The sequence below is a fragment of the Oncorhynchus tshawytscha genome, linkage group LG33 (genome assembly GCF_018296145.1).
Source record: "Oncorhynchus tshawytscha isolate Ot180627B linkage group LG33, Otsh_v2.0, whole genome shotgun sequence".
Taxonomy (NCBI): Eukaryota; Metazoa; Chordata; class Actinopteri; order Salmoniformes; family Salmonidae; genus Oncorhynchus; species Oncorhynchus tshawytscha.
The window spans coordinates 6,170,062-6,185,778 of record NC_056461.1 but is presented as its reverse complement, the minus strand read 5'-3'; the positions used below and the strand labels follow the sequence as shown (position 1 = coordinate 6,185,778).

At 41.1% G+C, this 15,717-nt stretch overlaps 1 protein-coding gene across 2 annotated transcripts in view; it reads left to right on the top strand.

Moving 5' to 3' along the window:
• Nucleotides 1–15,307, top strand: part of LOC112230791 (tenascin) — a 52,634-nt gene extending 37,327 nt beyond the window's left edge. For both annotated transcript variants that reach the window (XM_024397091.2, XM_024397090.2), the window contains 11 exons: nt 8,119–8,241; nt 8,599–8,742; nt 10,568–10,687; nt 10,864–11,007; nt 11,401–11,531; nt 11,665–11,797; nt 11,942–12,093; nt 12,342–12,438; nt 13,612–13,773; nt 13,954–14,117; nt 14,278–15,307. In XM_024397091.2, coding sequence (XP_024252859.2) covers nt 8,119–8,241; nt 8,599–8,742; nt 10,568–10,687; nt 10,864–11,007; nt 11,401–11,531; nt 11,665–11,797; nt 11,942–12,093; nt 12,342–12,438; nt 13,612–13,773; nt 13,954–14,117; nt 14,278–14,388 — 1,481 coding nt within the window. In that variant the 3' untranslated portion in view covers nt 14,389–15,307. The remainder of the gene's footprint in view (nt 1–8,118; nt 8,242–8,598; nt 8,743–10,567; nt 10,688–10,863; nt 11,008–11,400; nt 11,532–11,664; nt 11,798–11,941; nt 12,094–12,341; nt 12,439–13,611; nt 13,774–13,953; nt 14,118–14,277) is intronic.
• The last annotated feature ends 410 nt before the right edge of the window (nt 15,308–15,717 follow it).

Below are 15,717 nucleotides of genomic sequence, written 5' to 3'. Positions count from 1 at the left end.
TCCCTTTAGCATCATTACCCAAAGTCGAAAACGTTACTATTTTAGAGATCACCTCATTCGGCTTCCTTGTGTCCTGGGAGCCGCCTCATCCCCGACAAAATAAAGGGGCTCCCTCTACTGTTGGCTTCAGCCACTTTCAAATAGTGCTGTCAGACATGCTGGCTACTGGAGGCCCAGGAGTTCACTGTCCCTGGCAAGCAGAGCTTCCTGAACATCTGGGGCCTGATCACTGGCATAGCCTATGAGGTCAGGCTTACTGGGGTGTCCAGTTCTGGGCTGGTCTCCCGACCACTGACCACAGTGGCAGTGACTGGTACCACCCACAGAGGCGGCATGGCCGTTGAAAATTAGAGGTTATGAGCCCCCTTCCAATTTGATAAGTAAGGAAACCAGTACAGTATGTCATTTTGTCATTTGAGTGCCCTATCCCTCTAGGATTTGGCCCTGTTTCTCCATCACAGTGAGGTGTCATTGGGACAGCTTGTGGGATCGGTCACCATTCAGTTGAAGTGGAAACACAGGTGGACTTTACTTAGCCTACTGTTTGGATTCTGATGACAATTCAGTCATTAGACTTTATTGATCTATTCAATGGGGTGATTGATTCCCAACTTGAACTTTTACTGTAGGCACAAAAACGAGTAGCCTTTACTCTGTAATCTTCTGAGAAAGGATAAGAAATTGATGCCATAAATTCCTTGCTTTGGTGGAGAACCCTCAACCCAACTCACTACCTCCAACATTTCTCATCCTTTTCCAGAGTGATCTGATTACTCTTAATCTCTTCTTCATCCTCTTCCTTCTCCTCGAGGTCTTGCTTGTGTTTTCAGTTTGAAGCTTAATTGTTACAGCGAAGCAGTGCGTGGTGCTCTGCTTTTTCCTCTCTCCAAAATATGAAAACGTGTTTTTATATTTGAAACTATGTTTTTCCTCAGATTCATCATAATGTGACGCTAAACTTTACGGTGTAAAGGATGTTGTTTTCAGTGGACACATCACTGTCACATCACTAAGAATTGTTTTACACAATCAAGCAATATCTAAGTTTCACCTGTAAATATTAGACTGATACGGCATTAACAAAACCAGTCTTTGTTTCCAGTTGAAAACGTCAGAGGATGGTAAGGAGTTAGCTCGTAACGACCTTAGGTAGGTTTTGTTAGGTACTCTTTGGCGTAGTCATGCCTTATGGTCCAGTCTGGAGCGTGAAGTCAGGAGTTCTGCTTGTTGGCTTCTGCATAGAAACCTAGTGGTGCCAAAAGCCCTGGTCTGCCCTAGTGAATTATGATCGCCAAAACAGACTCATACATTTTTTTAAGAGGCCATTTTGGGCTCTAAAAATGTGTTTACTATGATCAAGTTCGATCCCCATGGTGAATTATTTAAAAGTTTGATACAAATTGAGATATTTAATTAAATAATGATCCATTCTGAGCACCACATTTGTCGTCACACAGGACAATGTGCTGACACAAGACCAATCACGGGCCGGCAGGCTAAGAGGAGGCTCCGTGTTGACTCTCTCAGGCAGGATGAAAACGACTACATTGACCATGATCCTTTTGTTAGTTACGGCCACTTTCATCATCAAATCAAATCAAATCAAATTTTATTTGTCACATACACATGGTTAGCAGATGTTAATGCGAGTGTAGCGAAATGCTTGTGCTTGTAGTTCCGACAATGCAGTAATAACCAACAAGTAATCTAACTAACAATTCCAAAACTACTGTCTTATACACACAAGTGTAGGGGGATAAAGAATATGTACATAAAGATATATGAATGAGTGATGGTACAGAGCGGCATAGGCAAGATACAGTAGATGGTATCGAGTACAGTATATACATATGAGATGAGTATGTAAACCAAGTGGCATAGTTAAAGTGGCTAGTGATACATGTAATTACATAAGGATGCAGTCGATGATATAGAGTACAGTATATACGTATACATATGAGATGAATAATGTAGGGTATGTAAACATTATATTAGGTAGCATTGTTTAAAGTGGCTAGTGATATATTTTACATAATTTCCCATCAATTCCAATTATTAATTCTTAGCAATTGTTTTGGAGCCATTCAGCCCCATTCAGCAATATGGCGCACTTCAAATTGAAATACTTCCGGCTTCATGAGCCATTGAGAGTTTTCCATAGGAATACGTGGATGACTGCAGTGCTATCACTATCTCCTGGATTTAATGTCTATGGGCATAGCAGAGAATTTTTGACCAAACTTAGCGATACTTCCTTAAATACCTCAATTTTCAAAACGTCCACGTCTAGTAGAAGGGAGTTTGTTTGAATTAAGAAAATTAAATAATATATATTTTTATATATATACTATTTATTAAACAGTAACATGCAAAACACACAAAAAAACTGAACAGCCAGAGGGATTACACAAAGAAATAACAAAAAAATGCATACGTTTTAAATAATTCTAAACCGTTTTAAAAATCTGAAAAAAAGTGTTTTTTTCTTCAGAAATGTTGATAAAATAAAGAGATTTACGGCATACTGGTGTTCGATTGTGGAATCATTGTAGTAAAATAAAATGTCAAACTTAGATATTTTAATGGTTGTATCCATTGCGTTGCCAAGATCAGTCCAGAACACCTCACAATTTAAACAAAATAAATGTTCAATAGATTCAGTTTCTAGTTCACAAAAACTGAATTAACTGGAAACATCAGGTATATATTTAGAAATCAAGCTATTACACGGATAGAATCTATGGATAATCTTCAAGGAGATCTCCTTTACCTTATTCGTCACTATAAATTTGAGTGGAGTGAGCCAAGCATGGCGCCAGTCCACATTAAATGATGAAGCCCAACAAAATATAGCAGAAGGAATAGAATTCCTGTAGAAAATATCCCTTAATAAAACGATTGTTGAATTTCTTATCTAGTATACCTATGCCGTTCACCTGGATTTTGCTTACAATAGCAGATGTTCCAGAATAGCCTTAGCCAAATACATTAAGACTCAGTTTTTCACAATTCCTGACATTGAATCCTAGTAAAAAATCCCTGTCTTAGGTCAATTAGGATCACCACTTTATTTTAAGAATGTGAAAATAATAGAGAGAATGATTTATTTCAGCTTTTATTTTCTTTCATCACAGTCCCAGTGGGTCAGAAGTTAACATACACTCAATTAAAATTTGGTAGCATTGCCTTTAAATTGTTTAACTTGGGTCAAATATTTTGTGTAGCCTTCCACAAGGTTCCCACAATAAGTTGGGTGAATTTTGGCCCATTTTTCCTGACAGAGCTGGTGTAACTGAGTCATGTTTGTAGGCCTCCTTGCTCGCACACGCTTTTTCAGTTCTGCCAACAAATTTTCTACAGGATTGAGGTCAGGGCTTTGTGATGATCACTCCAATACCTTGACTTTGTTGTCCTTAAGCCATATTGCCACAACTTTGGAAGTATGCTTGGGGTCATTGTCCATTTGGAAGACCAATTTGCGACCAAACTTTAACTTCCTGACTGATGTCTTGAGATGTTGTTTCCACAGAATTTTACTCCCTCATGATTCCATCTATTTTTCTAAAAAGTATGACCTTTGTCTCCATGTGCAGTTTCAAATCGTAGTCTGGCCTTTTTATGGCGGTTTTGGAGCAGTGGCTTCTTCCTTGCTGAGCGGCCTTTCAGGTTATGTCGATATAGGACTCATTTTACTCGTTTTACTGTGGAAATAGATACTTTGGGACCTGTTTCCTCCAGCATCTTCACAAGGTCCTTTTGCTGTTGTTCTGGGATTGATTTGTACTTTTCACACCAAAGTACATTCATCTCTAGGAGACAGAACACGTCTCCTTCCTGAGTGGTATGACGGCTGCGTAGTCCCATGGTGTTTATACTTGCGTTTATACTTGCGTACTATTGTTTGTACAGATGAACGTCTGTAAACAATTGTTGGAAAAAGGACTTGTGTCATGCACAAAGTAGATGTCCTAACCGACTTGCCAAAAATATAGTTTGTTAACAAGACATTTGTGGAGTGGTTGAAAAACAACTTTTAATGACTCCAACCTAAGCGAATGTAACTTCCGACTTCAACTGTATCTACTGTTTTCGCCTTTTTCAAGCCATAGTTTTCTGGACCTTATAAAGGCTCCTCCTTTTCCTCATAAAATGTATCTAGTTGATACTGTAAACCATTCAATTTAGCTTTCTCATTAAGATCAAGATGCTCAATTTCTGTGATATCAGCAATGTACTTAGAAAGCTCAGATACCTAATCTCCTCCTTAAAGCCATTTCCCATAAGCAATACAGGCTGAACGGATTCTAGATTTCAGCAGTTCTCAGTATTTCCCATTTCTGCATTAGAGGTAGATAAATTCCAGTAAAAGCTAAATTGATTCTTGAATTTAAAAAATGTAATCATCATGAACTAACAATAGGTTATTACATTTCCAATAACCACCAGAGTATTTATTTTCATCATTAATACATATTCTTACAGTCTTACAGTTCTTACAGTCAGCCATATGACTCTATGATCAGTCAGGACTGCAGGCACTATTTTTACCTCTACAGTGTTGGACTCAAGGCTAGAGGTTATCACCCACAAGTCAATTCTTGATTGTACTGAACGATCTCTATTACTCCATGTGTACTGTTTCTCTCCAGGGGTTTTAACTCTCCGTAAATCAATTATGTCCAGGCTTTGGCAGAAATTCACCAATTTGTTCACACCAATGTTAGGCCTATGGGGCAATCTGTCAGTCTCATTATAATTAACCATATTCAAATCCCCACCAACTATAATCTGACTGGATGGATAGTTTCTCAGAAGGCTTTTAATAATTTCCTCAATTGCCTCTATATAAGTAAGTCATTTGGAAGACTAGAACAGTATCCATATACATTACACAACACAAATAATCTGTCAAGATCTACGCTGCAGTCCTTACAAAAAAAAAATACAAAAAAAACCTGTTCCACTTCAGCAGGTTTTGTATCCCCCTGGCATTGATTGACATAAACTTCAAGTCCATATATACAAAATAGAAAGCGAAACCCTATGCAATCTCTACTCTACCCTCACCTATAAAAAGGTGCTTCATAAATGTATTAACGGAAGTCTTACCTTGAAAACAATTCAAAACTAGAATACTCAGTTTGTTGTTGGGGAAGGGGCTACCTTGTTAGCCTACTGACGGATCAAATCACTCAGGTCAAATTTATTTTCCTGTCGATGAAAAAGTGTCAGATTCCCCTATAGTGTCCACCCTTTCTTGATTTCGGGCCTGTCGGACGAGAGGCCACAACTTTTCCCTTGCTGCCTTGTCTACTGCAGTCAGATCCTCACCGAATTTCAGAAAGGTGCTTTCCTTTGCTTTCTTCCAAACTGCATCTCTTGCTGTGCGGAAATCGAACTGGATGAGGATCGAGCAGCTGTCGAGGGAATCTTGCTTCTTCCCAATACAGTTAGCGACATTCACAGCCATGTACATATATCCTTCGGGAAAGTCCGGGGTCACACGGTTACAAATGTCACTTACTTTGCGCTTTACATTCTAACCCTGGTCCTCGGGGACACCGTAAAGCCATAGCACCCACCTTCTCCGGTATCGCTCTGCTTCCAACAAGTGCTCTTGCATGTCAGCCATGGTCTTCTCCTGTGCAGTACACATTTAAGATCTTTGATATTCTCTTATGCATGAGCCAGAGAGGTCTCGAGGTCACCGATTTTTGTATGTGTTTTTGGGTATGATTTTCTCCAAACCATCGGCTCTTTCATTTATCTTTGCAGTGACCGCTTCGATTATGTTGACCTGGAGTTTGCACAAAGACATTTATTTTTCCTTTTTTTCTGTGTATTTTTGGGTGCAAAGGCTATTGAGTGGAATTTCTGAATCAACTGAACTTCCAGATTCCTCAATTTCTTCTCCTGACAAGTCAGGTGGCGGTTTCTCTCTGGTTTATGAGTGGTCAGCTAGTAACTGCATTCTCCTCCCTTTGCTCTTTCGCACGTTATTTTCTTCCACCAAATTTCAGATCAAATTAGCAGTCTACTGAGCGTTGTTCTCTGTTGTGTTTCCGAGAAACCGAGTTTTGTTACATTTAAGTAAGTTTGAGAGGGATAAAAGTTAAGGTTACTCTGAGCAAGACAAATTATTGTCTGCACTCGACGCCATCTTCTTCTCCCCCCAAGAAAATTAAATAAATGTTTTGCTCCATGAGGTAATCCAACAATGTGTACATCGTCATCTTGTCTATCTTCAAAACCGGTGTTGCTCTTCTCTCAATTTTCTAAATTCAATCGAACCCCATGCAATTAGACACAGACGTTTGGAAGACATTGGTTGTATTCCAAGTCAGGAATTGAGGAAGTATCGACAAGTTAAGGTTGGTCGAAAATTATCTGTGCTATGCTAAACAGTACCTATCTAATAATGCCTATTCACCAGCTTAAACAGAGTAACGTTCTGACTAGGCAATATTTTTTATAGCTAGTTAGGCCTTTGGACCAGGCAAACACAGACAAATCAACATGCCATTTTCAGCATGAAATGTCAGTTGACCTATCCAGTCATTTGTTTCTTTACCTTTGAATGCACTGAATGTAGAACGGCATAATGTGGCATTATGGACGCATGCGGGTGTGGATGGATTGTTTAGCCAACATCCTTGGCTTGATGCAACAATAATGGAGAATAGTGGGCCTGTAAGTGGATGTCAACTTGCTAACTGACTTCAATAAATGTCTCCACAACCATGAGCGTGTCTATGTCTATATCAAAGGAATGCAAAGCACCGTGACTGTGACCGCATGCTAACGATTTGAAAGCATGGCAGAGTGGCGGCAAGTTTATGAGAATGTAACCAACAACTGGTATGTGTACTCACCTTTTCCGTCTGATCGCCGAAAGAATGCCTTCCTCAATTTTGCTTTCTAGTAATTGGATGTATGTTTCTCGACAAATTGAAGTGTTTTGCGTTTCCAACCAGAGGCTGAGCCAGAAGTGGAGCACATGTTTGTCTCGGACATCACATCAGACAGTTTACACCAGGCCTGGATTGCGGATGAAGAAATGTTTGATAGACTTGTGATCAAAATTAGGGACTCCACAAAGTTTGAGCATCCACAAGAATGAAATGTCCTCGGTGATGAGCGAATCAAAGATTTAAATTTAACAGGACTCACCGGAGGCACCGAGTGTAAAATCGAGCTGTATGGTGGGTGCTACATTGGAATGGAGCTCCAAATTACCGGTGTTGCTCAAACAGATATTTTAATAGAGGATCTATTGTGCCAAAGCACAATGTGGTCTATATCTCACACAACTTTTAACTGTCTGGTTTCTCTGGAAACGGGCGTCTACAAGAAACAATAGGCTACTGTTCTTTGTTTGACTGGGTTTTCTGATAATGTATTTTGTTTTGACTGGTTTTCTTTTTTCAAGAGCCTTCAGGGAAATGCCTTAATTACCACTGATCATTCTTTGATGTGCTAATAATCCTAGGCCTGCTGAGCATACTTCAGGGTTTAAGGGGCGTAACCATTGGTTTTTTCATGTTTCTTTTTCCCCATTTGATATTATTTTCAGGAATATGGAGACACCATCTTGCATTTGATCTGTGGTGCTTCTTATACTTGAAATGCAGATCAAATTCCATGTGTTTTGATGCCCATTGTAGATTCATTTTCATTGCCTATACATTTTACTGATTAAACTGATTAAAGAGTTAAAGACACAAACATATTCGCTTAAATGGACTCCCCTTGATAGCCTGTAATAGGGATGTATGATATGCACCACTGCTGATATGTAGATTGTGGGTTGCAGCACATGTTTCAAACCCACTCTGGCTGGGGCGATCATGGTGGGCCTTTGTACGTTTTCAGGAACTGTGTTTTCTCACTGGAATGTCATGTCTTTCTGGAGTTTGAGCAAAGTCTTTGAGTACATTTGTGTGCTTTTCTGATTTCTCATTGCGCATATTGACATACCATAGGCAATAGGACTATTGCATCAAATAAACTGACCTCAGTACAATCGATTCCTGATCAAAAGCCAAACTCAAACAGATAAATCTAACTTTTGTTGTTTTTGTGCTTGCCTTTTTAACCCTGAACCCATCGCTGTGCCAGGCCTGGGCGCTCCAAGGGGCATCCGCTTCTCTGAGGTGACCGAGTCCTCGGCCATAGTCCACTGGACCGTGCCTCGTGCCAGAGTGGACAGCTACCGCATCGTTTATGTGCCCCTCCAAGGAGGTGAGTGAACAGGCTTCAATAGTGACAGTGAAGTCTACCCATTCTAATAAGGATATTGGACTGCATTGATATAGTATTTTGGCCTCAAAAGAGCTTAATGTTGGATGGGTTAGGAGGAATTGTCTCTCTAGTTTTCTCTCTAATTGGACAAAGCACTCCCTCTAGTGGACCATAGGCTTCTTCACACAATCACAGTAGTCTCTCCAACTGCTACCAAGGGAGAGAAAGGAAACTATTTACTTGAAGTGGATTTAACAGTACAATTGAACAAAAATTAAATCTGTTTATGAAAATTGATTGACTCTTGAGTAGAAGAATGTAATGTGACAAAAATGCTATATTTTCTCTCATCAACAGGTAGCCCAATGACAGTGCTTGCGGATGGGACTGAGACCCAGGCCTTGCTGCCTGACATGTTGCCAGGGGTGACCTACCAGGTGACCATATTCTCCACGAAGGGCCTGGAGGAGAGTGACCCAGGGACAGACACCATCACCACAGGTGTGTGTGTGACTTCTGTTGAGCCTACATTTATATCAATCTGAATGGACCTTTTACTAAATACATGAAATTACATATACATTTACATTAAAGCCACAGTGCTATGATGAGAATAGAGGAGAAATGTCTGGGTCATACATAGACATTATGAGCCTTTCATAATTCATTAGCTTTCATACATTCTTACTCAGTAGCAGATATTGTACTTCTCTACTTGTGCCAACCAGTCAATTATTCCATGAAAAAGTATCACATCATTGTATAGGGGCAGTCGTAGTGCCATTGCGGTAAACCATATTACCGACACACAGGCAGTCATGAGTCATGAATGCAGTAAAATTCCACGTGACCATTGAGTCACGATAATCTCCTTTATGCACTCTGGACATGCTTTTGTAGTGAGTATCCAATTTGCTAACGACCATCAGGTTCATATCACCTGGCACTCAGGATTCTATTGTCCCTCTAACCACTCTGACGTCAATGCAAATGCTTTGAAAATCATATCAAACACATATCATCAACACAGTAGGCCTACAGTGCTTTTAAAACTCACCACGCCGTGATGATAAATTTGAAGAAAGAAGTTCAACAGCAGGTTGAAACGGTGTAAAACATGGTTGTTGTGGATGTTGTTCCAAAGCCTAACACAATGTAATGTACAGCACTTTCATTCAAAAACACACACATATGCATATTATAGCTTATGCACATACATAGGCTTATGAGCCCTAAAAAAATACTGTATTAAAATGATGATTGTGCCGTTATACAATACATAGCCTACTGCATATTATGTATGGCAGAAAAACATAAAACTAAACTGATTTAAGATGTCTTTGGCACATAATTGGTCTAGACTATACTCCAGAATCAAACACATGTGAGTAATTGCCTTTGAGTGCGGACTGTGTTATTATGCATACTGGATGGACTGGTTACCTTGTGCTACGCTCCAAAATCTATATCCATGAGTCTGGGAGAGAACGTATAGCCCTAGGCGATGCGGTTGGTTCATTGATTGCGCAGGGTGATTTACAGTTAGCCTACAATTAGTGCATTTGTATTTGATAATGAATAGCCTAGTAATAGGGCATTTAAAAATATGTATTTTCATTATTCATTAAGTGACACATTACCGTTAGCTATAGGCCTACAGAATAGCTCACCTTCATGCGTTTCCATCTCCTCCTCTCTCGCCTGTATTACTTTCTCGCGCGCAGGCGGGCTGTCAACAGTTTCGTGAAATATGTTTCTTTGCGAAAACATCTTACTATCGATGTTCCCGAACAGATTTAATTTGGTTTCCCAAATTAAGCACTGGGTGGCAGCAGGATTTATAAACATACTGTATCTTGTCAGCTAAATGAACTCGCCTACAGCCTATGTCATGGAGTATAGACCGATACTGTAACATAGGCCTATAGTAAGCCAAGTCATATTATTTTCTTCTGAAATACATTTTCACAATCACAATGTTTCTTTAGAGCTGACTAAAAATAAATAATGGATTTATTGTGATGATGTAGCCCACATTCAATTGATTTATTATATATTTTTTAAATGTAGATGTTCCAAAGGCACTCATCAGCCGCTTGTATGGGTGGAGGCCTCTAGATGCTAAACATATTTATGTTAATTGACGGTAAATTAGTGTGAGACTGGCAGTCGTTTGCATGACAAGAAGCTGCTGACTAAATTTCATGGCCGCCACAGCCCCAGGCAGTCACAAGACACAGTATTGTCAGTACACATTTGTTTGCTGAAGCTGTTGTGGCTGCTGGCCCTTGTCTGTAACAAGCCTGTGTGTTTTCCTCCTCCGCAGCTCTGGACAGACCTCAGGGTCTTTCTGCTGTCAACGTCACTGACAGGACCGCCCTGCTGCTATGGCAACCCACTCGGGCCACTGTGGATGGCTACGTCATCACCTACAGTGCAGATTCAGGTGTGTGTTTCGCAAGAGTCCCAAGGCACAGATTGCCAGGAGCTGACCTGTATTTGTGTACATGATGTATCTATCAAAGGTATCCCTCATCATTAGCCAAATAGACACAGCACAACAGGAGTGTTGGTAGTGGTAACCAGGTGGTAACACTGTTCTCTGTCCTCTGCTTTCTGCAGGGTCCCCAGTGATGGAGCATGTTTCTGGGAACACAGTGGAGTTTGAGATGGGCTCTCTGGTCCCTGCCACCCATTACACAGTTGGGGTATACGCCATGAGGGAGGCACTGAAGAGTGGCACCACCACCACCGAATTCACCACAGGTAATGCTCCAATTGGATGCTTTATACAGGAGCATTGGGTCTGATTTTCAATCAAAAATCTAACTCTGTGTGTAGTATTTTATTGTTCACACACTTGACTCTGTGCAGTATTGTATTGTCCATAAATTCAATAATAAAGTCATAATAAAATCCACACAAAAATTATTATTTTGCATTTTGCAACACGATGATGTGACTGGTGACATTTTGCCTCTTGATATCTCCCAATATCTTGAAAAGTTGACTGCTCACATGCAAAACATTTTGCTGCTGTATCAACAGTGGACTAATGAAAAACATACCAAAAGATAGTTTTGAGTGGATGTTCCCTTTTACATGTGTTACGTATCACGTGCTGTATAGGATCCTTCCTCCTCGCTTTTTTGTCTGTAGATGTGGATTCTCCTCGCGACCTGGCAGCCAGTAATGTCCAGACAGACAGTGCCACTCTCACTTGGAAGCCCCCGCGGGCCGACATCACCGGATACGTCCTCACCTTCACCTCATCTGACAGCACAGTCCGGGTACGTAGGTCTTTATATGAGTCAGCACACTCTGGCTTCAATTCAATCAATCGCCCGTGGCTATTTTACAGGTACATTTTCCAAAGTGCTTTACATGATGAATAAAGATGGGTTTGATTTGAATTGAATACAGGAAGTGGTCCTGAGCCCTACAGCCACATCATACAGCATGACTCAGCTGAGTGGCACTACCGACTACAACGTCAGGCTACAGGCCATCGCTGGAGCCCAGCGGAGCCGCCACGTCACCACCGTCTTCACCACCAGTAAGTAGACTGCTACACACCATTTTCTTCTCCTCACAGCTTTGCACTGCATAGGAAATAGGATATAATTTAAATAACTGCCCAGTGTACTATTTTTGACAAGTGTGTGTGTGTACGCGTGCCTGCCTGCACGTACGTGTGTAGTCGGAGTGTTGTACAGATACCCCAAGGACTGCTCACAGGCTCTGCTGAATGGAGACACCACCTCTGGCATCTACACCATCTACCTGGGAGGAGAAGAGAGCCAGCCCATCCAGGTCTACTGTGACATGACCACCGATGGAGGTGGATGGATGGTGAGGAACACACACACACACACACACACACACACACACACACACACACACACACACACACACACACACACACACACACACACACACACACACACACACACACACACACACACACACACACACACACACACACACACACACACACACACAGGTCTAAACACCAGGTGTGATTGGATTTACCTTTACATGTTTGTGAAAGCCAAAGACACCAGGGCTTGTATGACAGGACCTGTGAACTCTCTTTGCAGGTGTTCCTGAGGCGCCAGAGTGGAAAGCTGGAGTTCTTCAGGAACTGGAAGAATTACACTGGTGGCTTTGGGGACATTAATGCTGAATTCTGGTTTGGTGAGTCCACATCTCTCCACCCCTCCTTGTGTTTCTCTTTTTATTCAGCGTTTGTGGCCCATGCGGGAATCAAACCACAGTCCTGGTGTTGCATCGCCATGCTCCAACCAATTGAGCCATCAAATCAAATCAAATGTTATTGGTCGCAGATTTAGCAGATGCGGGTAGAGCGAAATGCTTGTGTTCCTAGCTCTAGCAGTGCAGTTATATACAGTGTGGAGAACAAGTATTTGATACACTGCCGATTTTGCAGGTTTTCCTACTTACAAAGCATGTAGAGGTCTGTAAATTTTATATTTGATATAAATGCAAATTAATTACTTAAAAATCATACAATGTGATTTTCTGGATTTTGTTTTAGATTCCGTCTCTCACAGTTGAGGTGTACCTATGATTTTTTTAAATTACAGACCTCTACATGCTTTGTAAGTAGGAAAACCTGCAAAATTGGCAGTGTATCAAATACTTGTTCTACCCACTGTATAAGAATTCACAACAATACACACAGATATAAAACCCTCTGGAGAGCCCTGCGGTTGCGGGCGGTGCCGTTGCCGTACCAGGCGGTGATACAGCCCGACAGGATGCTCTCAATGGTGCATCTGTAAACGTTAGTGAGGGTCTTAGGGGACTAGCCAATTTCTTCAGCCTCCTGAGTTTGAAGAGGCTCTGTTGTGACTTCTTCACCACACTGTCTGCATCTGTGGACCATTTCAGATCGTCAATGATGTGTACAACAAGGAACTTGAAGCTTTTCACCTTCTCCACTGTGGATCCGTCAATGTGGATGGGGTTGTGCTCCCTTGTCGTTGTCGTTATTTTTCTAGCACCACTCCGCCAGGGCCCTCACCTCCTCCCTGTAGGCTGTCTTGTCATTGATGGTAATCAGGCCTATTACTGTTGTGTCGTCTGCAAACTTGATGATTGAGTTGGAGGCATGCGTGGCCATGAAGTCATGGGTGAACAAAGAGTACAGGAAGGGGCTGAGCACGCACCCTTGTGGGGCCCCTGTGATGAGGATCAGCGTAGTGGAGATGTTGTTTCCTACCTTCACTACCTGGGGGCGGCCAGTCAAGAAGTCCAGGACCCAGTTGCACAAGGTGGGGTTCAGACCTAGGGCCCCAACCCAGGAACCACGGAATGGTACTGTGATGTCATTTCTTGTTGTTCCAGGTCTGGCCAACCTCCACAAGTTGACAACAGCAGGCCAGTATGAGTTGCGTGTGGACCTGAGGGACAAAGGGGAGTCGGCCTATGCTCAGTATGACAAATTCACGATCGCAGAACCCCGTAGCCGCTACAAGATCCACATAGGAGGGTACAGCGGCACAGCAGGTAAGGACAATGATGACAATAGCTTTATTTACTAGTGTTCCTGAATAGAACATCAAATATAATCTGGATTTTGTTCAACTCCATTTAAATATCCCAATACACTTTACAGTAAACTGTATAACTCTGATTGACCTATTCACATTTGTTCACACCAGTCACTGTGTGCCACTTATTTCCTAGGTGACTCTATGACTTATCACCAGGGCCGACCCTTCTCCACGTATGACAATGACAATGACATCGCTGTCACCAACTGTGCCCTGTCCTATAAGGGTGCCTTCTGGTACAAGAACTGCCATCGTGTCAACCTTATGGGGAGATATGGTGACGATAGTCACAGCAAGGTACGGAAGCCATCTTTCTGCTTAACAAAATCAACGTGTGTGTGCGTGTGTGCGTGTGTGCATGTGTGCGGGAGTATTATATTCTGGTCAGAGTGTGAAACAAGATTATTGCAGGCTTGTAGTTATACTGCGGTGTGTAAAAAAATGATCATCTTTTCAGGGTATCAACTGGTTCCATTGGAAGGGACACGAGCATTCAATCCAGTTCGCCGAAATGAAGATTAGACCAGTCAACTTCAGAAACTTTGAAAGTCGAAGGAAAAGATCATAGACTTTATACTGCCCTCCTCCCCCCTAGCTCTCTCCAAGCCTCCCCCCACCCTCCCAGGAGCATCACCCCTTGACCCTCTTTTGACCCTCAATCTTCAGTTCACCAAGTCACACATCAAGCAAGGACAATCATGTTACTGAATGTGTTTTTATCCAACTAGCTGTCAATATTGGGATGGATACGTTATACCAGAAACGTCACAATCTGACTTTTGTGTGTTTGATTTATTTTATTGTTTGTGTTCATTGGAAAATTTACAAGCAAAACATGGCTCCTTATAGGTCCAAAGATATTTGAATATACCAATTAGCAATAGGGCAGATTGATTATGAAATGTGAAACAATGAAAGGGGATTTCAGTTACTCTTTTTGTGGAAAGAGTAAAAAGAGTCCTATTCCAATTTTGACACTCGCTCTTACATTCTAATCTCCCACACTTTCACGTTCTTTCTCTGGCAATTGATTGAAAAACTGTCTGAGCTTTCAGAACCCATTGTACATTACTGTGGACAACACAGTTGAACTAGCAAAATTTCAGAGAAACGTGACAATAATAATGTGGCTTGATCCCTCAGGAGGGAGAAAATAAAGCTATATAGGTTAGCAAAGTTCCCCTCTATTCATACAGTAAATCCTTCAACAGACTTGAGGGAAAGACTGACTAAATTAGGCATAATTTGTTTCATGTTGAGTGATTGATATTTAGAATGACATTTTCTATTATTTCCAACCGATTTGAATTATGTCCACATATTCAACAAAGTGGGACAACTGTTCTTGAGAAGATCATGGTAGGGGCTTCAACCAGGGATATAATTGAATACCAGTTTAAATGATGCTTTGATTTTGTTTTCAACTGAATGAAAAACAGATGTCTATATGTAACCCTCTCGATACAATAAAAGATACTTTGTTAAAAGGTGTCAGCCCTTTTTTTGGCTGCCCATATTACATTGACCAGTACCCGTTATATACAGTACCAGTTTTCCATTAACAGCAGATGGCAGTGTTAAGTCTTCATGTGTACTACCGTCGTCATAAGAAAAGTACTCATCAGTGTACATCGTCACACAGATTGAGAGTATATTAACTAATAGGTCTACAATTTGAAATACAAATGTATTCAACAAACAATAGCACACCTCAACTAACTTGGCTTCTTCTGTAAAAGTGGCTCTTTAATGTTGTCTTTTTGTAATGTAGGGTAAACAATAAATCAAAAATAATCAGGAAATCAAAAGGATTCATTGTTTAGGAGAATAAATAAATAAAAAATTTGGACTGCAAAAAAATCAAAGAACCACAGAAGATATCCATGCTAAGGATTTA